The sequence below is a fragment of the Sinohyriopsis cumingii genome, chromosome 1 (genome assembly GCF_028554795.1).
Source record: "Sinohyriopsis cumingii isolate HCF-2022 chromosome 1, ASM2855479v2, whole genome shotgun sequence".
Lineage (NCBI taxonomy): Eukaryota > Metazoa > Mollusca > Bivalvia > Unionida > Unionidae > Sinohyriopsis > Sinohyriopsis cumingii.
Genome location: NC_142961.1, coordinates 81,241,786 through 81,269,161, shown reverse-complemented (window position 1 = coordinate 81,269,161; position 27,376 = coordinate 81,241,786). Strand labels below are relative to the sequence as shown.

Genomic DNA, 27,376 nt, shown 5'->3' with positions numbered 1-27,376 from the left:
AATGACATCGTCGCCGTTGATATTAATCTCGTCGAAGAGGCGTTAAATGCAGAAAAATCTCCTTGGAAATTAGGTTACGCCATGACGATTCACTCATCGCAGGGATTAACCATAGATACTTACGTCTGGATCGTTGACGATCGCATAGAATGGTCAAATTTAGTTTATTTAGCCGTTTCTAGAGTTAGAAAATTATCTCAACTACGACGAATTGGTTATCTAAGTGATTTAGGTGGCAACTGAGTATCAGCGGGAATTACTTGTAATTCTTCGCGGGTAAATCCACGTTGAGGAGCTAACGAATCAAGAACATGAATTGCAGGTCTTCCTGTTGACCTTGTTACAGTAGATATTTTATGTGATGTTACGCTCCAAACGGGATCAGTTGCTCTTTTTCTGCCACCTTCAGCCTCGCCGGGTTTATATAAATATCTAACAATGATACTACCTAATACCGGCCTAGTTGAAAAATCACGCCTAATTATCGGTATATTTGTTTTTGTGATAGCAATTGCTCGTTTCATTTTTATTGTTCGTGTTATTTCGTTATTAATTGCGCTAATTACGTCTGGTAATCTTTCTACCCATTCCTGAGATCGCTCATCGGAGACAAATTCTCTCGCATATTGATATCCAAATAATCTCTCAGCAAGTGTTTAATTAAAACGCTCAACAATTGCTTGATCTCGGTGAATTCCAGTGTGACCGCGCCGTATATTTGTGTTATTTTTTTTTTCATCAGCGACGAAACAGCACAAAGAAGTTCTCTACCTGGGTCAACTTGAAGTAAATTTGGCCAAGTTAGTGGTCCAGGTGCTTGTTGATAAATTCTGTTAAATGCGTTTGCAACCTCGATAGCTGTTTTAGTTGTCAGCGGCTCTGCTTCTTTGTATCTGCTAGCGATGTCAACGACCGTTAACACGTATTTGTAAGTTTTTCCGTTAACGGTATCATGAGGGAGAAACATTATATCGGCCTGATGAACTTCATTCGGCACGCTAACGTCAAAGTGTGCGTGTTCAATTCGTTTAGGTGGAGGAAGATAAATTTGCCAAACGGCCTGCTTTGATGACCACGATGCCGCCACGAGATTTTTTTACTTTAGCGGCTTTTGCAAGTTTGCTAATTGCTGCTTTACCTCGCCAAAATCCTCGCGGAGAATAATAAATTGTTTCCATATTATTTATTACCAGCACCGAACATTAATTTGCCTTTCATCGCGCCTTTGATTATCCAAGTAGCTAATCTTTCTCCGAGAGATTTATCAGGAATAGAATTTAACGCGTGAATCAAATTTACATCCGCGAGATGCCTTTGTTGTAAACCTCCACTTCGATAAGCAATATCATGAATGAGACACGCATCATCGATGGCATTTACCGGATCTTCGCCTGGATTTGGATTATTATTATCATCAAGTCTAATATCTAATCGAGTACCAGGGCCGCAATAATTATATCCAGGTAAATGTTTTTCTCCGGGATATTTTGCCCAAGGAGCACCAGGTAATTTTGCTAATCCTGAGGCGATATCACCGCCGTGTTTCTTTTTTTTTTTTGGCCAGAAATAAATCTAAATTTTTTTGTTCCACATTTCGCACACGCACCGGTCATTGCTGGTTTATTATTACGCGTGACAACTTCAGTTAGACCTATCGTTGAAGTACGCGATTGACATTTTACACAATATAGATCCATAAATATTATTATATCATGAATGTAATTGATTTTTCAGCCACAAAAAAAACGTGAGCAGGTTAAAAATCACGCGGCATTACCAAATTCCATTAGAATGATAATAATAGGCCCATCAGGATCTGGTAAAACGTAGTTATTGTTAAATTTGATAATGAGATGGTTAAAATGGGACAAATTATATTTGGTTGCACCATCTGTTGACGATCAGCGATGTTATTAGGTATTAAAATATTTTAACGAAAATGCGTCCGCGATAACCGACAACGTTATTGAATTTATCACAGATATCAACGAAGCACCATCTGTTGAAGATCTTGACGGAGAAATAAATAATTTAGTTGTATACGACGACGTGATGTCAGATAAACAAGCAAATCCGGCTAGGATATTCCCTCGCGGGCGCCATAAAAATACAGACGTTATTTATGTAACTCAGCGATATACACAAATACCAAAAGTTATCAGGGATTATTGTAACATTTTAGCGGTATTTAACGGCGTTGACACGCACACGCTAAGAAATATTCATCAAACTTGGTGCAACAGCGACATGGATATTGTTAAGTTTAAAAATTTATTTAGCCGTGCTCAGTTAACTCCACATGGATTTATAACGATAAATTTACATGATCCACGATCACGATATCGGATCGGTCTCGACCAAATATTTAAAAAAAATAAAATTTGCCTTATCGATGATGCCTCAAATACACCTATGATGTCACCATGGTCTGTTCGATCGAAAATAGCCACCCGTAGCAGCCTTTGGGATTGAAATTAAAAGTTTCTACGGAAAATTATTTCGTAGGAGCTTTTAAATTTGGAAATAACCTTGGTCTGTTCACCCGCTCTGCTGCTGGAGATACGAACCATAGCGGCTCGGTGATTAGCCTGCAGGTTCGATCCTACCGTTGGATAAGCCCTGATCGGCTGACGTGATGCGTCCTTCGAGAATGTACTTTACTTCAATACTAAATACTTGCACTCAATTACCTTCTTGTGTTGCTTTGTCGTATTTGACAAATCGAATGTTACGTTAGTGGTCAGTTCAAATAAGAGATAAATATCATACAACTTGTCATATAAATATAATTTCAAATGAGCAATGGTGTACCTTGTGGATGAAAAAGGATTACATTTTTCAAGGAAGAGTAGTGTGTAGTCATATGATCCTCTCTCTATGACTTTCACTCATGAAAATGTAAAATAGATCTTTCCCTTTCGAGGAATACTAGAACGAAAAAAAAAGAAAGAAAAGTAAGCTTACTGTATGGTTTACGTCACATAAAAGTATAGAATTATTTCATTTAAAGATCAATAGCAAATACTCTTTGCGTCAGTCTATACAACATATTGTGTGCAAGGAGTTATCTTGCTATCTTGTGTTTTGTTTATTTTAGATGGTCGAATGGTATGAAAATATGAATGTCTCTTTTTGGTTATCATTTAATCATCATAAACAAGTGTCCTTACTGTATTTTAGATTTTAAACGGCACTTATAAATCAATGTGAAAAATTCGCTACATGCAAATAACGTTTTTATTAAAAATGTCAAGAATGGACAACAATCGTAAAAAAAAACTTATAAAATCTCTTTTACATTTCAGTTCCTAAAGGTTCACATGTGTTTATCGGTGGAAATGATCACGAGGAAGAAGGAATCTGGAGATGGGCTGACCGCGAGCTCATCGACATGAAAAGTCCCGTTTGGTACTCTGGCGAACCAAATGGCGGAAAAATTGAGAATTGCTTGCTTCTGTATGGAGTCGTTGATTATCTTGTAATAGATACTGTTTGCTCCTTGATGTGGCATTATATTTGTCAAATTGGATAGAAAAAATGATTTTCATGATGTGGCTGCAACCTATTGCAAAACTTAAGTTCTTTGCTTCTATTGGTTGGGTCAATTTATATAAAAAATGCATTCAGTTTTTTTAAAAAAAGGACAAAAACTACTGATATTTAAATGTACCGTCACAATAAATGTACATATTAAACCCAAGGCACCGTTCTTATCTCTTTTTGAATGCTCACATGTTTTCCATTAGTCTCTCGTCCTTTCTTGTGTTCGTCACGTTTTCATCCAAATCATTTAACAGATTCGTGTAAAAATGTTCAAACTTGCCAATTTTCCGAAACCACTGTTTGTAGCGATGACCAATTTAGTTGATGAAGATTGGATTGGTGATTTTTGTAATTTAATGGTGTATGTCACCGATGCGTAAAGTAGACACTGTGTAAGCGGGTTAACACCTAATTTGTACTGGCCCACCAGTTACACGCACCGATAAATATTTTAAACAACATTTAACAATCATTTCTTGTTATTACAAATATTTGCTTTATTGGTTACTTTCTTGGCATACGGAATGATGAGTGAAGAATTTGTTAAAGGGAATGGCGCCACAAATCAAATACTTAGTCCCACCTCCCTAGAATGCGTTCAAAATACAGATTTAGCAACAAGCTTAACCTGAATGACATGGCCTCAGGAAGAACAACTCCATCTTATCAATTGAATGTCAATTTAAAACAGTGTTCATTAATTTATGTTTGCTATTAATATTGTAACAAGATAACAGGATTGTATTTCGGATTTATAACAGAACACATTTGATGGTGATACAAATACAATGTTTACTGATGAATTACTTGAATGACAAAAGAATTATGATTAATACGTGCGTGCAAAATTACTATAATTTGAACAAACAAACCGTATTTTCCTTCCCGGAAGGCAACAAAAACATAAAAAGTGTACAAAAAAAATAATGTTATATGTCTACTTAACCCTCCTGTATTGTCAAGAACGTCTGAAACACACACAATATCATACAAGAATAATTAAACAATAATTGTGGTTCTCCGTTGAATCCGAGATGATCCCACTTCTGACACTACTTGTAACAAGATAACCGGGTTGGATTTCCGATTTATAATAGAACACTTTTAATGGTGATACAAATACAATGTTTAATGATGAATGATGTGAATGAGAAAAGAATTATGATTATTATGTGCGTGTATAAGATCCAAATATTGGACAAATTCGCATAATCCGCACGAACCTAATAATGCAACAAATGAAAATGTAAATAAATGACCTTACACAGTACAAGGACAAAGGTGAATGATCCACAGTAATTTCACACGACGAAAAGAATGATGTGTTTTATTCAAGTAGTAAAAATGAATTCACTCAAATAGTGACAAATGAAGTATTTTACTCAAATAGTAAAATGATGAAAACAATTGGATAGATATCACACGAAATATTTTTAAAGCTCCAAAACACTGAATATTGCAAACCCCATCATTAGCCCACGGCTAAAAGATTTCTTGTATGGAGTTACACACTTTATCACCAGCACACTTGGCTACCAATCACACTGGTCAATCAAGCAGTCAGGTTTCCAGGTAGTCGCTGACCACCATTCAATTCCTCGGTCAATCAAGCAATCAGCGCCCACCAATCAGTGAGTAAAGCTCGCCTGCTACTCGACCAGCAACACTGTTCACTCAGCCCTACGGTTGCTATGGTTTAGTTCTACAGCCGCTATGGCCAACTTATATCGTTAGCTCTACAGCTGGTACCACGTCGACTCCAATCAGCTGAAAATGTGCAAGTCCTTAAGTATTTACCACTCACTGACAAGACGTTCCGTAATGTGTAGATTTAGTCTTACGGTGTAGCATTTATACACAGATGATGTAATCATACATCATCTGTGCGCTGGAAGTATTCGGTTTTTTTTCCATCGAAAGCACTTTGCACGTGCGACGTAGGATGAACCGAACTCACTGTCTCGAAATATTGTATAATATATAAATCACCCTTGGGTATCGTTGTACACAAAAACGAAACTCGAGTACATATATTTAATAAATATGGGGATTTATACAGTTCCGTGGCAAATATGTCATACTCAGGATATTTACGATATGTACGCAGGACACGTAATACACGAAACGATGAAATGCGTCCATGAGATGTATCGCAACAATGTGCACTCGCATAAGTACTTGAAAATTTAATCATTATGTGAGCGACCTCCGCCAACAAAAATTCTCAAAATCTTGGACAAATTAAACAACCGAACCAACAATATGTATTCACAAAACAACAAACATTATGATCTTGTACACATAAAATATGTAAGAAAGATGTTCAGAATGTTGTATAGATTGGTAAAACTTTTACTTTTGTCATCCAACTCATAACAAGGCTCGTTGTAAGTGAAAAAGCTCATTCCCCTCTCAAGCATCCGGTCACCCAGCCACTCACCCGTTGTTTTCCACCAGAGTTTCTAATAGAAGTTGGGAGAATCTGTGTCTGCAGTCGCCAGTACCTTTAATAATATGTTAATGCCGAATGCTTCGCACAGAAAATCAGACAACCATAAAGTAGAAGTTAGGTTTTCCTGGAGAAAAGTTTCTAGAGCTACTTCTACTTTAACTTCAGAAGTACAATTTCGTAGCTGAAAATAAATGAAAAAGTTTATAACTGTAAATGTCAGAACTAATTGAAGCAATAGAGATGAGAAATGTGACATATTAACAGAAAAAGTGTCTCATATTAATATTAACGTTGTATTAATTATATATTTTTTCAAGGTGCTAGAATAGATAGATAATTAACATTTTCTTACGTGCTACAATCATTAAATGACAGAAAATTAGATTGGTTCGGTATAAAAATTAGTATGGTTCTTATTACGACTATGGGTCTTAAAGAATTAAGAGAACGAAGCGAAACCAAAACTTATAGCAAACACAAAAATACTTTATTTATCTAAATTACAAATTGAAAATTTAAGAGATACCTACAGTATAATGAATTGTATCCCAACTAATACTAAATATCCCATTATACGTCCAAAGTATGAAATGTTCCGAATGAATTCCAATACTTTGAATGTCTTGATGTACGAATTGCCGTGAAAGTCTTTGAATGAATTCACAAAAATCCAAACAAATGTGTTATTTAAGTCAATCATCACTTAGTAACTCCAACGAATGATTGAAATAAATAATTTGTCTAGAGTTATCTTGGAACACAACTGCAAAATCTAATCATAGGTTCCAAAAGATATTTCCTGATATGAAACAGGAATGAATTGTTTGTTTATGAGGCCCCCTTTATATATAAAAGTCACTCGACCTACGACGTAACAGATTTCCAATATAAGGTTATGGCTAGGTTAAACGGACTAATCCTTGAGACGCCTTAGGCCAAATAAGATAAAGGTTTTTATATGTTCGTTTCTCCCCACCCCCACCCCCATGTAGCGTTTATGATAAAAGCCAAACATAATTTAGAAGATAATTTTTTAAATTATTTATATCATTTTAATTAGGGTTCCTTTTCTTTGGGTTGGATGAGCACTCGGTTAGATTACTGTTTCCAGGTATCTTTCCATTCCATTTCCGTGAATAAAGTCTTTTTATGAAGGGCTCCTACTACTCTCCACAGGCATTACACTTTTCGGCTGGTTTCCTTGCCCTGACAAATTCAGTGAGCCTTGCCAGGTATCCGTGTGTGTGTGTGTGTGTGTGTGTGTGCATTTAAAGGTTATGTTCTATTGTTGTAGTTCGTGACATATACCCAAATGTATTTATGTTTGGACTGGCCTTGAATTAGTCAAATATTGATATTTTTTATTTAAAAAAGGTTTGTTTTTAATTTGCATAAAAATAAATAACAAATTTAATAAAACGATAATTAGGGTAGAATAGCTTGGATGTAGAAAGTGGCAAGAGGGCACACACAATTGCGAAACCATATCCGTTATGGGCTGGCCATCTCAAGGAGGCTACATGGACAAGGATCGCATCTGTCCGGGCCTCCTTATATATTGTTTCAGATGTATTGGTTTGATCTTGTTTAGGTTCCTCGTGGGAGACATTAAGATCATTTTGTAGGGCAATGGGTATCTTTACGGGCTTGGCGGCATACATATTTTTGTCACTTGAGACGTCAGATCACCATCCAGATTTAGGATCGAGCTGTGAGGAAAACTACAGACTACTTTAGGTAAATATGATGTATGTTTTCCTATTATAAATAATATGACATTTTCATTTATTGATGATTTGGAAATCTATTCAAACTGGCAAAGAGGTGGAGCCATAGCTGTACAGTGTTATACATTTCTATCATTGTGATGACGGCAAAGGACACAAACTTTTAAAATGTTTGATAAGTTACTTCTATTACGATATACTTATAGGTTCCATTTAGTGACCTGATAAACGAAAAATCATGCTTTGTAATGCGATTCAACGTGTGTGTGTGTCTCCTAAGAAAGGTTGATGAATACAGATGCAAATACCCACGTTTATGTAGATTTCCAAAGGTAAAGTGCTTTCATATTGTTTGAATATTCAACTCTCTTGCTATACCCCTCTTGAACGTTTGATTTCAATTCTCGGACATGTAAATCTTACAACAATAATCGGATAATGACAACAATTAATCAGATTCCCTTCGTCACTACTGGTTGAGTTTGCAGCATGACTTTATTTAGTCGCATTTCCTTGTAAACGAAAGCTAGATGGATGGATCCTTCTGCATTAAGGCAGTCTGAAGAGGAAGTTCGATATAATGGCGCTATTTCAGAATATGTTTGCTTTATCATTATCAATCAAATACACAACATGCATAACATCATTAATCTTGTAATGTTTTACCAAGTAATAAATGTCTCAAATTCAACTGGGTCTTCCGCATGGGAAACGATTCTTTTTTTCCAGTGACATTTGCATATTTATTTCCAACTTTAAATCGCGCCCTGACGAGAAGAAGCTTTATATAATCTAATAATCACGAAGATCGACAAATAACGTCGTGCTACTTTTACTGGCTGCTTCTACGTTGGATTTGGTTTGATCATTGAGACCATTGACGAAGAGTCAATCTCACTGATTTATATTTGATTCATATGTATATTCTGCAAACACTTGTGATTTTTGTCTCATGGCCGGAGTGAAAGGTTCAGTTCAGTCTTAAACTAAAACCGGGCCCTGAGTGGCTGAGCTGTTTTAGGTGCATGCCGTTACAGATCACTGACATATCTGTACGCGTGAAAGCTTGTCAGTAGTTTCCCGCGAGTCGGTAGTTCTAACCAGTTTTTCCTGTGTTATTCCTCCACCAATACACTGGCCATCATGGATAGCCTATCATGTGCTGAAAAATGACATTAAGGCCACAAAACCACAAAACAATTAGGCTAAGTCCCTTTGTTGTTAAGTGAAAGTCTGATGTATGTGTACAAACACCGCGTTACAAAAGCGCTTTCTAGCAATAAATGTTGCGTCGGAAAATATACGGAAATAGTTTAATTTAGGGAAAGACTACTATTGTATGGATGAAACGACGCTTATCATCCAAACCAGAATCCGTATGCAATCAAATTGGTTGCAAATCTAAATGAGATATCGCCTTTTCATAACAATTCTTCTGGAGTAAATCAAAGAAAGAAAGAAACTGACGATTAACAGCGACGTTTATATAAATTGTTCCAAAGTTATGGAATGCATGCTAAAATAATCTAGTTATTCACTTGAAGAGGCACTCTCAACGGTTTGTTTTCACTATTCATTCTAAAAGTATTTTGTTTATAATTATTGGTTTGAATAATGCACACATGACAACGAAACAGACCAACCTCTAATATACGAAGCTATTTGTTCTGATTTGTCCGATTATTTGGCATACATTTTCATATTAATCTCTTGCGAACCACTAAAAATTCTATACCCTTGTACAGAAATGGCACTCGACTAAACAAACCTCCATATCACCTTGGAATATTTCTTGCATTGATGTCACCAAGAGTAACTATTTGTTCTTAAACAGCTATTTTCAAATTATTGCAGAAAACAATGCCATTCGAAAATGTGAAAAGTACTTATGTGTGATACCAATACTTGGGCATGCAACATATACTATTAATGGAGACTGCTGCACGAGTGAATGTTTCAAATGTGTGTAGTTTGAGACATTTAAAATCTGTATTTTCTTTCAACTTTTCAGTGGTTTAGTATCATTTGTCAGTAATCTTTTTAAACAATTATTAACGCCAATTTACCTCCTGCGATGGTTGTTTGCGTAACTGAGAAACTGTACCTTATAAGAGCAGTAACATGGAATAAGACCTAACCAGTCTTTGAAAGAGTAATACTACCAAGACGTGAACCAGATCGAAAAGTCTGGTTTACAATGATGTCACACTTTTTAATGCTTTTGAAATAGATATCCAATTAGTTTAGGCTTGGTTCGATGAACTCGAGAATTAAAAAAAGAATTTACTTAGAGGTGTCCCTCAATATTATTTTATAGTAATGCCTTCAAACTATATGGCTATTTGTGCTGCCAAGAGCAAACAAATGTACGCTCAATATTAGTTTATAGCAAGCCGTTCCATCTATATGGTTATCTGTCCTGTCCAAAGGAAATGATTTGACAAACAAGAAAGCTTTGAATAATTATATTCAGTAAGACTGCTTACCTTCCGGATGATTGTTCCAGCCTGGATAGTTTCAGCATAAGAACCTCAGCGTCATTGTTTAGAAGAATACGTTTCTCTTTCTCTTCCTCCAGACGTAGACGTACAGCACTAACGTCACTTAATTCTGCATCTTCTAGCAGGCCTGCAGCTGCGGATTCCACCACCCATAGTTTCAGGTAAAGCAAAATGAAGATCAGAATCGTTTCTTGCATTATAAGAATAAACGGTGACAGGTAGATGCAGCTGTGGAGGTGTGTGTTGCAAGTCAGCCAAAATGAGAATTCAACACTCCAGATGTTAAAACGAGTCTATTCATTGAATAGTGTGCAAAACACTCCCCTTCACCGCCCGCCCAACTGAGTTAACCACTTGAAAAGGTAACACAAAAGACTCCATATCAGAGGTCACACTGTATCCCTACAGTCCGGTATACTTAAAAGTCTAGTGCAAAAGGCAACAAAAACTTTGTTTTACATCCCTTTTTTTTTTTTTTTTTGCATGTTATATATATTAGCCACTTTGTTATGTTTGGAATTAAACTTTCGAACGTAAACAAAATACCATTTACATGCCAGACATTTTATGGAGAAACTGGTTTGTCTTCTAAAACTATTGTATCTAATATAATGTATTTGCTGGCCAGCACGTGTTTGCCAATTCTCTGCATACATTAAAAGTAATGATTTCTGCGCAGTGGTCTCCATTTACGATCCTGTGTAGTGGTCTCTATGAACGACCTTGTGTAGTTTGTTAACAACCTTGCGCAGTGGTCCCTATAAATGACATTGTATAGTGGTCTCTGTGAATGACCTTGTGTAGTTATCTATATAAATAACCTTGTGTTGTGGTCTCTATGTATGACCTTGCGTAGTGGTCTCTTTGAATGACCATGTGGTCTAAGTAAATGACTTATTGTACCAAATTAATACTGTGAATATAATTTATCATCAGCATGATTATATTTATTTCCTTTTGTAGAAGATTAGATGATATAATAATTAAGTGTAATAAAACCTCTTGATTAAAGTCATAAAACGTTCACAAAAATTAAACAAGTACATAAACAAATACAGACAATAACTAGTATATACATAGAATGAAAGATCAGCCATTATGTTTAGCTTTGTTTGTAGAGTTTCTACAATTTCCACAAGTGCGATGTCTGAAGAAACTTCAGTCACAAGAACGTAGCATAGAGGTATGCAAATATTCTCTCCATTGTGCATGTTGCAAATGCGGACAGCTTCACCGTACAACTGTCAATCTCTCAAAAGTACGCATTATATATGTGTGTATGTATGTAAGAGCGGCCCCGTAAGCTGTAAGCTTATATTGGATGCTCACCGTTTATGTTCTGCTGTTTTTTGGTACATTTGCACCGAAAGTATGACTAGTAACATAATTTTCGTGCCTAATTCAAGGTAAGAAACCACATACTGCGGTAAAAAGATTTGAAACAAAAGAATTAAGTTTGTTATGGGGTTTAAAAGTGGTTCTTTTGCATGACAGGCCGATTTTTTTTAACAAGATTCATCATGCCTTGAGTAATGATAGAGCAGATAGATGTTCGTATGAAAATGATGGTTACTTAATTACCAATCACCTATTGCCTTGCTTAATTGATTATACATTTGAACGAGTCAGGACGCCGAAGTGGGTGATAGATGCAGGTGCAACATCAGCCCGCGCACTGGCGGTACTCGCCCTTACTCGGGCTGTAAATCGTATACTACCCCGCCCCTAATTCTCCACACAGCCGCCCCAAGAAGGATGTCCCATAATTTAATAATCAGATGTTGTATGGATGGGTATTCATTAAGTCCTACTTCTAAATATGTCACTAAACTGCATTGCTTGTGTAACCACCCAGGGTGCCGTAGTGGGTGGTACTCGCCCCTACTCGGGCTGTAAACCGTACACTACCCCCGCACCCACTTCCCCACCTGTTTCAACGCATGAAACTGGCTGATGGTGATTGGGTAAGTGACTAATTTTAATTATATATAGAATGTGTGTTGTCAGGCCGGTCTGAGTATAATGGATTGGGTTGGGTTATATTTTATTGATTTTGTCAATTTCCTTAAGGAAGATTAACATGGCATCATTTGTTTGATTGGGGTTGGGATTAGTTTTGTAAAGAAGTTAGGGGTAGGTATATGACGAGCCAATTTTCTTTAACGTAGTGGCTATTTTTGTCCTTTGTTCGTCATATTTCAGGCATATGTTGAAAACAGGCCAGAGGTCTTCATCATCAACGCAGTGGGGGCATTTTGCTCCGAATCCACAATTAGCCAGGACATATTTCCCCATACTGCTTGCAAGTAGGGTTTTTCCTGTATTGATTCGGTTAATGATCCATTGATGATGTTTGATACTGGTTTTCGGTGCTTTGGTTTTGCGACTCACTGTTTGTTTTTAATCTAGTACATCGTACATCCTTTGGGGCATGTATTCCATTGGGTTTGCCATTTAAAGGCGATTTTTTGGGGTATCATGCTGTATAATTCTGAGACGCTGTAATCTATGTGGGCTGGTTCTAGTTCGCTTAGTGCGTTCTTTGCTGCTTGGTCGGCCTTGTCGTTACCTGCTATGTTTATATGCGACAGAATGAATGAATTTTACATTTTGGTCTTGTTTTTACATGTTGTTGAATAGCAAGTAGGTTTCTTTTAGGAGGTTTTCACACCCCTTTGAGTTGCCTGTTTCCAGTGTTTTAGCACAATGAGTCGCTTATTATTCATATTTTCTGAAATTTCTGTTGATATGCTGTCTTTACTGCTTCAAATATGATCCAGAATTCTGCTGTGTATATTGAACAGTTATCCGGGAGTCTGCTTCCTATTTCGTTATTCAATTCCGGGATAGTGAGTTCTGCGGCAGTTCTCTCTGGGTTGTTTGATTTAGACCCATCTGTGTACATTTTAACAAATCCTTTATAAGAATCGTTTAATATAGTAAGGATCTTTGATCTTATTTCTAAAGGATGTTCTTCTTTGGGTCCGAAAGTTGTTGCTAAGGTGTTGATAATGGGGGTTTTCCTTGTCCATGGAGTAGGGTCTGGATATCGTATTAGTGCTGCACGAAGGCAGTAGAGTTGTAGTTCTTTGCAGGATGTGTGGATAATTTTCCCAAATGATGGGGAGGGGACGAGTTTCTGGCTAAATGGGATGTTGCATTTGTTAATGATGTTCCTTGTGGGATTGCTCGGGTTTATTATAGAAATTCTGGCTGCATATTTTATTGTTAATTCTTCTCTCCCTAATGTTAAAGATATTTCGCCTGTTAGGGTCTATAGTTCTTCTTTAGAGGTATTTTGGAGTGTGCCTGTACATATACGCAGAGTTTTTGCTTGGATTATGTCAAGGTTTTTGAGAATTGATGGTTTCGCAGATGCATAGATCTGACATCTATAATCCAGTTTGGATCTAATTAAGGCCATGTAAAGTGTTACCAGTGTATCTTGGTCTGCACCCCATTGTAAACCTTTGATGTTTTTCAGGAGATTAAGGTCTCTGCTACATTTTCGTAATAATTCGGTGATGTGATGATTCCATGTGAGATGTTGGTCGTAGTACATGCCTAAAAATTTTGCGACTCTTTCAAATTTAATTGGTTCGCCTTAGATATATAGGGTTGGTGGTTTTATATTGTATCCTTTATGGGGGAGAATATTATTCCTGTTCTTTTTCGTTTTGATAATTTGAAGCCCATTTGCCGATATTAGTTAAATTGGCTTGTAGTTCTATTAATAGTTGTTGGCCGCGTGGGTTGCCCGCTTTCCATAAGCCGCTGTCGTCAGCAAATTATGATAGGTCAATTTTACTGAGGTCAGCAGAGCGTTCTAGATCGTTTCTCATGATGTTAAATAGGGTCGGACTCAGGAAATTTTATTGTGGGGTGCCGTTCTCTAGCACATATTCTTCTTAATAGTGTGCCCTTATTCTGGTTCTGATGTGTCTGTCTTTTTAAAAGGTTTTAATCCATTTGTGCATGTTGTCATTGATTCCATAGTGATTCAGTTTGACAATGAGACCAACAGTCCAAACCAAATCGAAGGCTTTCTTAAGGTCTAGGAAAATAACTATAAACTGTCTATCGCATTTTCTTTTAGCACTGAAAGCTAGTTTGATACGAGACTCGAGCCTTCTTAGTTAATCTAGGGTGGATCTTTTATTGCGGAAACCACTTTGGTTATGTGGGAGGAGATTCTAGCTTTCAATGTGATGTCTGAGTCTGTTGTTTATCATTGTCTCCATCACCTTGCATACGGTATCGGTGAGGGAGATCGGTCTGTAGTGTCCTTGCCAGCCTTTGGGATAGGGATAACTAAAGGCTGTTTACATTTGTGGGGAATATGTCATGTCTGCCATAATTAAATTATATCTAATATGATTTCTTCCATATTGGGTGGTATGTTTTTATATATTTCATTTCCTAGATTGTCTGATCCTGGGGAAGTGGATTTCTTATTTCTAAGTGCGGATCTCCATTCGTCCAAGCTAAACAGTTCATTTAGGGGAGAACTCCTTGGATCTAGGTCAGTAAAGAGGTATGGATATTTGTACTCTATTCTATGCGCTTGAAATGTGGCTATATGGATATCATTCTAGCGAAATATTTTGCTAGATGCTCTGCTTTTTCTTTGTTAGTTGTTGCACTCTTGATATTTGGAACACTGTTGCTATTTTTGCCTATCATTGTTTTTAGTTTATTCCATCCTGTTTTGAATTGCACTGATTTATTTCAAGGTGGATCAGTATTTTTGCTTTGCTTTTTTGATGATATTCTTCGCTTATTTTTCTTTTGTTTTATAGTTTGTATAATCAGCTGATTGACCTGTATGGCGAAATTTATTGAGGGCTTTTTTTTCTCCCATGGTTATATTTGTGCAGTCGTCGTTCCACCATGGGATCGGTTGTTTTGCTTTTGGGTGGGTATCACTTCCAGTAGAGAGAATACTTTGAGTGGCGGCTGCATTGATCGCTTCAAGGAATTTTTTTATTGTATTTGTCAATGTCGTCTTCCCGTAGGTTGGCTATAGTTATTCCGGCGAGCAAGGAATTGAATGAGTGGCAGTTGGCTTTGTCCAGTCTCCACTTGGAAACGTTAGAAGAAGTGGTAACTGGATTGGTGAAGTTAATACTATTAATTATGGGGAGATGGTCACTGCCCAACGTGGCATCTCTCTCTACTTTCCAATTAGATATAGATGCTAATTGGGATGTGCAAATTGTTAGATCAATTGCCGATAGTGATCCATCCTCTGGTGAAATTCTGGTTTTAGTACCATCATTTAGTATGACCAGATTGTTGTTGGTGACCCATTCTTCGATTAATTTGCCTCTCTTATCTTGGTGCTTTCCTGTCCACCTTTTGCTATGTGCGTTGAAGTCACCGCATAACATGTATTCATTTGTTGTGCTAATTAGTTGGGCATAGTTAAGAGGGGAGACGGCATAAAAATTGCCCACTGTGGATGAGTATCGATTGATACACAAGGGGTGTGGGATTGTTGGGGTAGTTTGTGGCTACAGAGTGCTGTTGGAATGATGTATTTGGGAGTCTGTCGCTGACGAAAATGGCTAAACCACCCCCTCTTTGCTCATTGTCTCTCATAGTGAAATTACTGGCTGAATAACCTGAGATATTTGGTATATTTTTATGTTTTTGTTGAAAGAATGTTTCTTGGATAACTATTAAATCAGGTTAATTTAGATTGTTGAAGTTTAATCGTTAATTCTTGTTTATTAATATTTAATCCCCGGCTATTCCATTGCCAGATTATTATACCCTTTTTCCTGGTATTATCCATTCCTGATGTTATAATTAATTATTTTAGTGGATTATAAGGTCAAATTAGCGTTTGGCTTGGAGGTGTTTTTCCAATAAGTCTGATAATAACCTGAAGAATGGGATACAAGGTATATGATAATTTAAAGAGATGTCTGTAATTCTCATCACGAGGTCCTCAAGTAGTGGATAATTGTGTCATGCGAGAATTCCTCATGTTGGGGCGCACTTATGTTACGTGCATTGCTTTCGGCCTTATTACTTGCATTGCTCGGTAATAGTCGGTCTGCATTTTCTGTTTTGGTTTGATTTCAAACCTCCCGAACGAAGGTCGATATGTCAGATTTGGTTGGTTTGGTAGTATTATTAATAACCTTAATTTCTTGTTTTGTTTTGTGATCCACCTGTTTTTATTGATACTTGCGGGCAAGACGGGTGTTCTTGTTGTCAGCTGGTTTGTTGAATTTGGGTGGGCTTGGATAGGGGCGGGCTTAGTGTTTGGTTTAGGGTTTGGCTTAGTTATAGCAGGTATTTGTAATGTTGATTCCTTTTCCAGCACGGTACGTTTCAATTGGACAATTGATTTGGATTTTGCATAAGGCAATTTTTGTTCCGTCATCACTTTTATAATTTCCTTTTCTCTGGTGTATGGTGCTGTGGTTGCAACCGCAGTTGTCGCATCGTTTTTTATTTTTGCAGCTGCTGGTTTGGTGTCCCCATGACTTGCAATGACTGAAATGACTGCAGAAGCAAGGTTTGATGTTGTATTCAAGTAGTGGGTACAAGTGGCTATCAAAGTAGATGAGCAGTGGTGGAATTAAGTAGAAGTCCAGTAGGATTATGTTGGTCAGTTGTCCTTGACTCGACTTTAACCTGAAAGCCATTGATATGTCGGCTCCCTGGTTTATTAGTTCTATGGCTATGTCATTGTTGTTTACGAGGTTGTAGTTTTGGTGTTTTGGTATAGTTTAATAACCTTTTGTAGGTTATATTTGATATTGGTCTATTCATCTGTGTTGGTTTGATATTGGTTGTTTGGACAGCAGTTTTTTCCTCCTTTTTCTTGATCATGGTATGGTCATGCTGGATTATGGTCAAGGTGTTTTTGGTGAGCGCTTTGTGCCTTGTTACTTTGATTTTGGTTGGGCCTATTTGCTGTATCTCCATGTATTTGGTTACTTGCCTTAGGGTGCTGCACCTGACTGTGATGTAGTTAGATCTTGGTCCGATGATTTCGAAGGCTCCAGCATACGTTTTAGTTAGGATAGATGCTAAACTAATGGTTCTTATGCTGAATTGTTTGGAGCTGCTGATGGCGATGAATATTGTTAGGTCTATACTGTGGTATTGAATTTTAACCTGTTTATCTCCCATTGTTGGTTGATTATCCTTTCTTTTTGGTTGTGTTGTCCCTTCCTTATTGTTACTTACTGTAGGTTGCTTGGTATTCTTTATTTCATTGATTGTTTTGTTTGTTATCCTAGGATTTGACTTTGTTGTATTTTTTTCCTTTGGTATTCCGTTCATCGGAGTTTTCCCATTTCTTTGATCCAATATCTCCTCTGGTGACCGTACTCTCCTCTTTTCTGGTGATAGCATATGCCTGTAATCTTCATCTGTCGTTTAAAAGTCATACATGTTTGGATCTGCTAAATCTGATATGGTTGTTTCGTTTGAAGGGCCTGGAGTTGGCTGGAGTGTTTAACTTATTTTGCCTTGTGGTGCTTCAGGTTGTTTGATTTAGATGTATCTGTCAGCCCTTTTTTGTTCTTGCCTTGTGGTAGTGGTGGGGTTTGAGCCAACTTTCCCGGTTGGATTTTCTTACCCTTGTTCTTGGTAGTAGTATGAAGTTTTGGGGCGTCTGGAATTATGTTTACCTCCTGACCTTTGTGGTTAGGGGATTGGCGGGTGTTTGGTGAGGGTGGTAACGGTGACAAACACCTTGGTGGGTAATTTATTAGAAATGGGATGGTAGGTGATGATAATTGAGTGTTGGATTTTGAGTAAAGGATAAATGTGAGGGGTTCAGTGAAGTGAAAAGGTCCTTCTGATGTTAAAGCATTTCAGGAAAATCTGGCAAGTCCTTCAAATCTGGCATTTTTAAACAGCACAAGTAGATGTATACCCGAAGGTTTAAAACCAAATATATATTTTACCTTGAATTCCCTGACTTAATTTGGAAACAAGATGGTGTGGACATATTATAGGATTCTGCGGGGGGGGGGGGGGGGGGCAGCTAGGACTCATCTGCTGGTAGAAACGGGAAGGCAGGCTGCTGAGCCTCTTCTGCAGGTCGAAACAGCTGGGTTGTCTGGAAAAGTCTCTGTTATTATTGTTGTTGTTATTGTGGTTGAAGACTGGTTGCAAGTATTGGCGGTTATGTATGCAGCTTGATCAAAAACAAACTTGTAACATTTTTTGGATCTGCCCCTTCTTAAGAGCGATAAAATCCACGTGTTGATTGTTCGGCGTCTACTCATTTGAGGTATTAGATAGCGCTCCCGTAAAAAGTTTAAACGCTTTGTATTGTATGTTGTTTAGTTTTTGTTTAGTTTTTGGAGCAGAGTGTTGTTGGCCGATGCATACACTTGGCAGCTTTAATCAAGTTTAGCCCTGATTAATGATCTGTGGAGGATGAGCATTGTTTTTTTTTGTATGTGCACCACTTTGTCCCCTTAATACTTTTTAGAAGGTTGAGGTCCTGTTGGCATCGTTTGGTGAGGGCTGTTATGTGCTTTTTTCCAGTTGAATGTCTCGTCAATTAACATTCCCTAGAAAGAAGTGTCTTTAATAAATTTTATTCGTGTATTTTACAGATGGAGTTTGGGATATGTCATATGTCTATTTGTTGTTGGTGGGAAAAGCATTGCAACAGTTTTGGTGCCTGATATTTTAAATCCCCAGTGTCTGCCCATTTCCAGATTTCATCTACGCTCTGTTGCATTTGGTTGATGTTGGTTTGGTTGTTTGGGTTGCCTGCTTTCCAGATTCCACTGGCGTCAGCAAATTGAGATAGTTCGATTAGTTTGTTAGTAATATTGTCGTGTAGGTTGTTGACCATAAGGTTGAATAGTGTGGGGATTATCACACTTCCTTGAGGAGTTCCGTTTTCCAAACTGATTGAGTTTGGAGATTAGTTATTTAGCTCAGACCAAATCAATCGCCTTTTCTAGGTCTAGAAATATTTCAATTAGATGCGTATCTCTTTTTCGTTTGGCATTGAAGGCAAATTTAATGCTTTCTTCCGATCTAATTAGTAGGTCTAAATCCACTTTGGCTTTCTATGAGCAAATGGTTTCTTTCCAGGTGGTGTCTTAGCCAATTGTTAATCATTGTCTCCATGATTTTACATATGGTGTTTTTCAAGGAGATGGGTCTGTATGATGATGGAATTTTTGGGGTCTTTCCCTGCTTTTGGTACGGCTATGACTATGCTTGTTTCGACAATGTTGGTATGTTTCCTGTTTTCCAGATTAAGTTGATCATATCTATTATGATTACTTGCATATTTACTGGTAGATGCTTATAAATGTCATAGCCTAATTTGTCTTCTCCTGGGGATGTTGTATTTTTATTAATTAGTGCTTTTTCCATTTTTTCAATGCTGAAATAGTCGTTGAGCGGTGACTCTTTGTTGATTTGATCCGTAAATAAGTGGGGGGAATTCTTTTTCCAGTGTTAACTTTTGTGTCACGAATTTTCAGGAGTGATTGTTGTTACTGCTAGATTTTGCTTGGCTGGTGTTAGATCCTGTTAGTTTTGGTGTTGACTTCCTTTTGTTTGGAAATCAGGAAGTCCGAAGAAAGTTTTGCATGTTTAAATCGATTGAGGGCTTTCTTTTTTTCGTTAATGGCTATTCGACGGTTCTCGGTCCACCATGGTATACTGTTTTTGCTGGCTTTCCCGCTTGTTTTGGGTATGCTGCTTTGTGCTGCTCCATTTATTGTTTGAATTATATTGTTGTAATATTGGTTGGTGTCGTCATTATAAAGATCTAGTTGTACTTTGCTTAAGTGATGTTGGAACATTTCCTGTTAGCTTTCTCTGTTTTCCATCTTGGTATGTTTTGTTGTTGCTCTTTGAGGCTTTGTGGATATATTGTAATACATGTTTGGAAGTGGTCACTGCCCAATGTGCTTTGCTCTAGGACTTCCCAGTCCGTAAACAGTGCAATATTTGGTGTTGCAAGTGTGAGGTCTATTGAAGCTAGTTTTCCACTAATATGTTCAAATCTGCCCCAGGGTCATATATATTACAGATGTTCCATTTCCCATCTACTTGATTCAAGTCTAATGACAGACAATATAAGCATTATGTTTCACATATGGCGAGAGTCAATATAGCAAGTAAACCATAGTCTCATCCATGCGACAGAGAAATCTACATGTTTTGCTATCCTTACTTTTTCTATCTCAGTCTGGCTACCTCGCACAGTCGTCTCAGTCATGGTGTCCACGCGCTTGGGACTACTTTATCAAGGGTCTCTAGCATTATTGTCTTCTGCTTGGCCTGATGGAGTGATTTTTCCATCCAACAAACAACGGAACTTAGGGAAATTTCAAAAATAGCTTTTGGAGGTTAGAAACAAATAACATACAAAAGTAAGATTTAAAAAAAAAGCTATGAAGATAAAACAAAAACGAAATGGACTACAAACTAGGGAACATCTTGACTCTTAAAGGTAGGAGAGCAAAAATAGTAAATGTTTACACAATTGTGCCTCATTTGAATCAAGCATGTACCTGCATCCATCAATGACAAAAAATGCACTTACGAGTCACAAGGAATGATGTATCCGTCCACACGTTATTCCACAAACAGATATCCCTGTAACATATCCGTCCACTACTTATAACAATACTTGCCATATTTCCAAGACAGAAATTAAAAAATGTCCTAGAGACCGATAATTTGATAAGATCCGCAAATTGTTATCCGATAGCAACTGTATTTGCAAGTGTTTCGTGCGGGGGGTTGGGGTAATTTTACTGATAATATTAATTACAACACCAGTAAATCACAAATAGTTTCACCTGGTCGAAAGAAAAGGAGAGTTATATACGATAGTAACACAGATATCTAATTATCCATGAATAATCCAACCACGGTCATGCTACCTGTAACTCTTCCCTATGGCCTATATAGAGCTGTGTACCCAGTATCGTTTCGTTATTTACAATATACATTGTCTAAATTGGAACTGATGAAAATGAAACATTTTCTTGTAATAAATATTAATTATGTATTGTTAATTTCAGATAACTTTCAGTGTTGGATTTAATTTGGATTTCCATTTAAGTTTATTCAGAAATTTTATTATTAGGACTTGTATCTGTAATTCTAGCATTTTGGGGATTTAACATAAGTTATTTTGATTTTTTTAATTTTCATTTGCATTCTAGGAAAATGAATTATTTGTTGAATTGTTTTTCACCCTTATCTTTTATTTGTTTTAAGAGTATAGGTTCGTAACATTACACACACACACTATTTATCGAGCACGCATAAAGGGGAATAAATCAATGGAAGGTTTGGTCCACGAGGAAGCAAATTCTTGACCCTGTTGTATATTTTTTTTTAAATTTCTGCCATCTGACATTCCAGTCTCATTACTGTCACTTTTCTCAACGTCTTCTAACATGCTTGCTTCTACCGATTCCAGTATCCATGATTTGAAGCAAAGCAAGCTGAAAACCAGATTTGTTTTGTTCCTCTTTGGAAAACACGGTCAACTATAACTGTAATTTTGGTGACGTATTCAGCAAGCCTACTGAAGAAGAAAAATCGAAACATCAACCCTGTAATACGAATCATCTGCTTGAAACATCTCTGTTGTACTACGATGAACACGTAATATTTCTTTCAAATTACAGCATATTCCTACCGTTATAAGATTCCTAAATTATTTATCACGATAGTGAACAAATTCTTTATTATGTCTCCTATATTTCTGCATGTGTTATATATTTATTTTGTGTCTTTAACTGTTGGCGTATTTCCTGTAGGTTGCATAGGATCTATAGACAATGTGTTTATGGTTCTTGATATTAATAATGAACATGTTTACAAGTTTGGGGTTATTTCCCACTGAATGGACAAGTCAAGTAGGATCTTTTCCGACTGAGGAAATAGTGACAGAAGACAAATAGTGAGCAGGAAACGTTTGCGTTTTAGAACCATGTGGATTTACATAGGGTCAAAGAGTTAGAGACCTAATTCATTCGTTTTAGACAATGCAATATTAATACACATATTCGAAGCAGCTGGAGTCCATTCGGAACACACGATTAATTTGTGTATGTGTAGTACTTTTCATCGTTGAACTTTGAGAATTAAAGTATTTGTTACCTTTTACAAAACTAGTTTTGCTTCTTTCTGTTACTTAGTTTATGACCATAGAGTCGTAACACATGTATTTATTTATTTATTTATCTTTATAATTGAACCATCTATGTTTGACACTTTCGAACGTGAGGAAAATGGTTCAATATCGACTGAATGTAGTTTATTGGTTCTTGTTCCAACTAATGATACTATGATACGTCAGCTCTCATTAAAAATACTGGATGATTATCTCTTCCAACATGCTGTTCGTTGCTGATAACCAAACCATTTTCTCTCAACATTTCTTATAACCATAGCTACGTGTCCTCGGCTGTGTATTGCTTTGATGGTATTTTCTTGTAAATTCTTGGCACAATCTTGTTTAATCTGAAGATGAAACCCTCCATTATCCTAAAATAATAATGTGAAAGGTGCAATATCAAATTCAATCGTATTAGGATCATCTCCTTTTGATTTTGAATGCTCTCTACGTCACGCATGAAAACACTCCCCAACAGACACACACACACACACACACACACACACACACACACACACTCACACGTTGAGTCTGTCAAGAACGATGGCTTGCTTTGTTACCTCAATAGACCTAACGACATTTTCGGTCCCATCTTTACCAGCCTCAAGAAAGCGACGCCTGGAGTATTCTCGTGAACAACCCAATCACACTAATAATAATGCTGCATCAAACTTATCCTTTTTTTATCTTCCGCGGAGGGAGCGTTTTGCTTGTTTTGTTACTATACAACAACTACATTATAACTGTGTATATTACACGTACTCTTTCTACTACACACATTTGAAAATACTACGAAAAATTCTCTTCCATTTTTTTCATTTCCATTAAAGGCATTCATCAATTAGCGATAACCACAATAGTGCTAAATAAACCATAGCTGAACAATTTTAGTTACCAGTCTATGATACGAAAATTGAAGAGCCATTCAGCCTGCTTCATGATGTCTGTAAGGAGCGATGACATAACTTTCAACACGTTCAGTCAAGTCACATCAAATAAGACAAGTCTCTAAATCAAGATCTGAACACATTAGGTCAGTTTCGGAAAAATACCAATAATGTGTTATGTAACTAAATTTACAGAATGTTTGTTTTATTCATTTCCTATTTAATAAAGACTGTATGAAAAATATGTATCGTTACTGAAAGTATCGAGAAAAAGCATCGATCATCTCAAGAACAGATTGGCGCTTCACTCTGATCCATATTACTGAAGTCTTTGTCCTATATTGACATTTTTTCCCTACTGACCAATGAAACTGATGGTTTATTCACTATTGCTAAATAGTGTAGCCTTTAGATAATAAACAGTATATAAGTTAGACGGGTACTGCATCCTTTTGTATACGGGGTTTTGAACGCTGGAGGAAGTTTTACGTGAGTAATATGTGTAGTAATAAGGTTTCAAGATTACCATTGTTCGTCACTCAATTTACATATGTTTCATAAAAAGACCAAATATTTGACATTTGCTTACAAATGTGGTGCACACACGAAAATAACAAGCTAAGCCCTTTGCAATCTTGTGAACTGCTGAATCATCAATGAATCAAGAAGACCCACTACGATGGGACTGGGATTAAAAGGTAGAAGTGGTTTTCAGTAAGGATATATCGCTTATTGCTGTGCTGAAATGTTATTAATTTCAGATGTTTAAAATTCATCACAATTTTATATTATTACTATAAAAAAACAAAAGTCAATTAAATTACATCAGTACACATTCTTATATCTTACAAAATTGTAAAGATACTTATATAATCTTTGAATTAGAATGACTAATATGTTCATTTTACTGTCTTAATTGTATGTTGGTCAAAAAAACTATTTTTTTCTTTTTCAAATTGGCAAGAGTAAAATAAAGTTTCTTACCATCATCGAAGTCGCCAATAATAATAATAATAATGAGGACTTTGTATAGCGCCTGATCTTTAGAAGCTCTAAGCGCTTTACAACATTAGACAACACCTAAAAGATAAAAAAAACTTATAATGATATGATTACAAAAACAAACACCAAAAACATGCTGAGAATATTTAAGGTAGGAAACATTATTAGGTCTTTAAGTTTGTTCTTGCAGTCGAAAGAAGTGAGTTTGAGAGCACTCTTGAATGGGATCACTGTGTCTTTGTGTCTAAGTTCAGTGAGCAATTCATTCCACGTTGCTGGTCCCTGATATACAAAAGAACGCAGTCCATATGACTTTGTTTTCATAGTGGGAATAATGAGTATACGATTGTCAGAAGAGGAGCCTAAGTATCTTACTGGTGTGTACACATCGAAGAGGTCGGATAGGTATGTTGGACTAGAGTCCGACAGTGAAACGTAGGACAGAGAACAAATTTTGTATTTGATTCTAGATTGAATGGATAGCCAGTGTAGGGTACAGAGCAGCGGGGAAGTGTGCTCTGATCGTGGTACTCTAAGTATGATCCGAGCAGCTGTGTTTTGAACTTTTTGAAGTTTCTGGAGCAGATATTGAGATGAACCAGACAAAATTGAGTTACAATAGTCCAGTCTTGAGAGTACTAATGAACACACAAGGGTTTTAGTGGCATCAACTGAAAGCTATTTGCAAATAGAGCTGCTCCATCTCAGCTCAAGATATGCAGCCTTGCATATGTTCATGACATGTTGGTGCAATGTGAGAGTACTGTCCAGAGTAACACCTAGGTTTCATACTGATTGTGTGAATTTAATGTTGGCGTTGCTGATATTTATTGTTTGAGGTAAAGGATGTGAATGAGAAAGTGTTTGTGTTGTGATCAGAATGGCCTCAGCTTTATCATCATTCATCTGCAGTTTGTTACATGTCATCCATGATTTCACATCAGAAATGCACCTCTCTACACTTTGGATGGTAGCATCAATTTCAGTTGGGTGGCTAGATTTGTATCTTTGGGTGTCATCAGCGTACAATTGGTGAGACACTGGATGATGATGTATGACACTTGAGAGCGAGTGATTGTACAGAATAAAGAAAACAGGTCCAAGAACAGACCCCTGTTGAACACCACAACATAGATCAACTGGGCTGGAGTGTATTCCATTTGCAGATACAATTTGTGTCCTGTTGACCAAGTAGGACTTGAACCACAATAAGGCTGTATCATGAATGCCAAATACATGCTGGAGACGGTGAAGTAATATATCGTGGTATATTGTGTCAAATGCTGCAGACAAATCAAGGAGGGTGAGGACTGTAATCGTTCCGCTATCTAACGCAGAGAGAATGACATTAACTACTTTTAGAAGAATAGTTTCAGTACTGTGGCAAGGGCGATATGCAGATTGTACATTGCTAAAAAGACTGTTTGAATTCAGATGAGATACAAGCTGGGATAGAAAAACCTTTTCTAAGATTTTTGATATGAATGGGAGATTAGAAACTGGGCGGTAGTTCTTTAAGTCGTTATGGTCTAGTGTTGGTTTCTTCAGCAGAGGCTTTACAATGGCAGTTTTGAAAAATGATGGGAATTCCCCGGATGAGAGAGAGGTATTAATAACATCAGTTAGTGAAGGCAATACTGGATCTAAGCACACAAGCAACAGTGATGTTGGAATTGGATCAAGTTCACATGACTTTGGTGCACTCTTCATCAGGATTGTACGTACGAAATCCATAGAGACAGGTTCAAATGCTGATATTGGTTGCCGCTCAAAGTCTGTATTCCATCTGTATGGTGACGACGAGTCAATTGAAATTGTGGTGTCAAGCATATCTCTAATGGTTTGTACTTTGTCACGGAAGAATTTTGCAAACATATCAGGAAGGTCGACTGGAGAGAAGGTAGTTGGAAGTGGTGTAGATTTGTTCCTTGACATTAGCTTGTTAGTAATCTCGAAGAGCTCTTTGCAGCTGGAACTTTCCATGATCTTAGTAGTGTAGTGGGCTGATTTCGCTGCATGGACTATATTTGTGACATTCTTCTTAGCGGCTTCATAGATTTGCTTATGAATAGTGAGTCTGGTGGAAAGCCAAAGCCTCTCAGCTTTACGGCGGTCTCTTTTAGCAGTGCGAAGCTGGTCCCTAACACTACTATACCATGGAGAACACTTTTGAATTGATACTCTGCACTTGGTAGCTGGGGCATGTTTGTCGAGCAATGAACACAAGCAGTTATCGAGTTGTTCTGCTGTAGGAGGTAAGCAAGTTGTTAGGTTTGTTTGGATGTCGTGCATTAGTTTGGTTCTATTTATCATACGGAGGTTTATCTTAGTACCATATAAAGGTGGAGGGTTAGGGACTGATACGTCAAGATGGCATATAATGCAGAGGTGATCTGATGCAAGGTCATGGGATACCAGAGAGGGTCGTAGAATGTTATCGTCAGGTCTATGAAGAATCCAGTCTAAAATGTGACCATGTTTATGGGTGGGTTGGTTAACTGACTGTTTGAGCTTGAAAACATTAATGGAATCTATGAGTTTTTATGTGTTTGGGTTTACGGGCAGACAAAGGGAAAGTTGAAATCTCCAAGGATAATCAGGTTGCCACCTATCGAATTTCCATACTCCAGGAGTATCGGAAACTGCTTCAAAAAGAGAGATTCAGCCAGCTTGTTTTTTCTACTAGGAGGAGGGCGGTATAGGCAGAAACAAATGGACTGACCTTTGCTCCAGTGTGAGTGTGGTTGGGACTAGTTCAAACGATGTGTGATCGAAATTGAATGTGGTGGTGTGGTTAGGACGTTTGATCATGGTGTTCTTTGTGATGACAGCAATTCCACCTCCGCGAGAGTTACGGGGGAAGGACTTGATGGAGTAACCAGTAAGTGTTAGATCCGCACACTTGGGCTCATCGCCTGATGTTTTTAGGCATGTTTCTGTCAGGAGAAAGACGTGAATATTCTGGTCGTTGATAAAATTAGCTATTTCTGTGTGATCTTCCGGTGGTCCTACTGACTGGGCATTGAATAATGCAATACGCAGAGGTATATCTTGGATAGTTGAAACAAAGGTTGACGAATTAATAGGGATTTGAATTAAGTTATCTAAATTAACGGTCGAATTTT

General features: G+C 37.2%; 1 protein-coding gene and 1 long non-coding RNA gene across 2 annotated transcripts in view; one reads left to right on the top strand and one right to left on the bottom strand.

Moving 5' to 3' along the window:
• LOC149807222 (C-type lectin lectoxin-Thr1-like) overlaps positions 1-3,700 on the top strand; it is a 42,854-nt gene extending 39,154 nt beyond the window's left edge. The window contains exon 3 of the mRNA XM_089963749.1: positions 3,306-3,700. Coding sequence (XP_089819875.1) covers positions 3,306-3,532 — 227 coding nt within the window. The 3' untranslated portion in view covers positions 3,533-3,700. The remainder of the gene's footprint in view (positions 1-3,305) is intronic.
• Positions 3,701-5,709: 2,009 nt separating this feature from the next.
• On the bottom strand, positions 5,710-10,433 carry LOC149807221 (uncharacterized). Its single transcript, XR_016414730.1, has 2 exons — positions 10,209-10,433; positions 5,710-6,176 (listed from the first exon to the last, which is right to left on the bottom strand). It is a non-coding gene; the product is annotated as an uncharacterized LOC149807221 (long non-coding RNA).
• Positions 10,434-27,376: the final 16,943 nt, after the last annotated feature.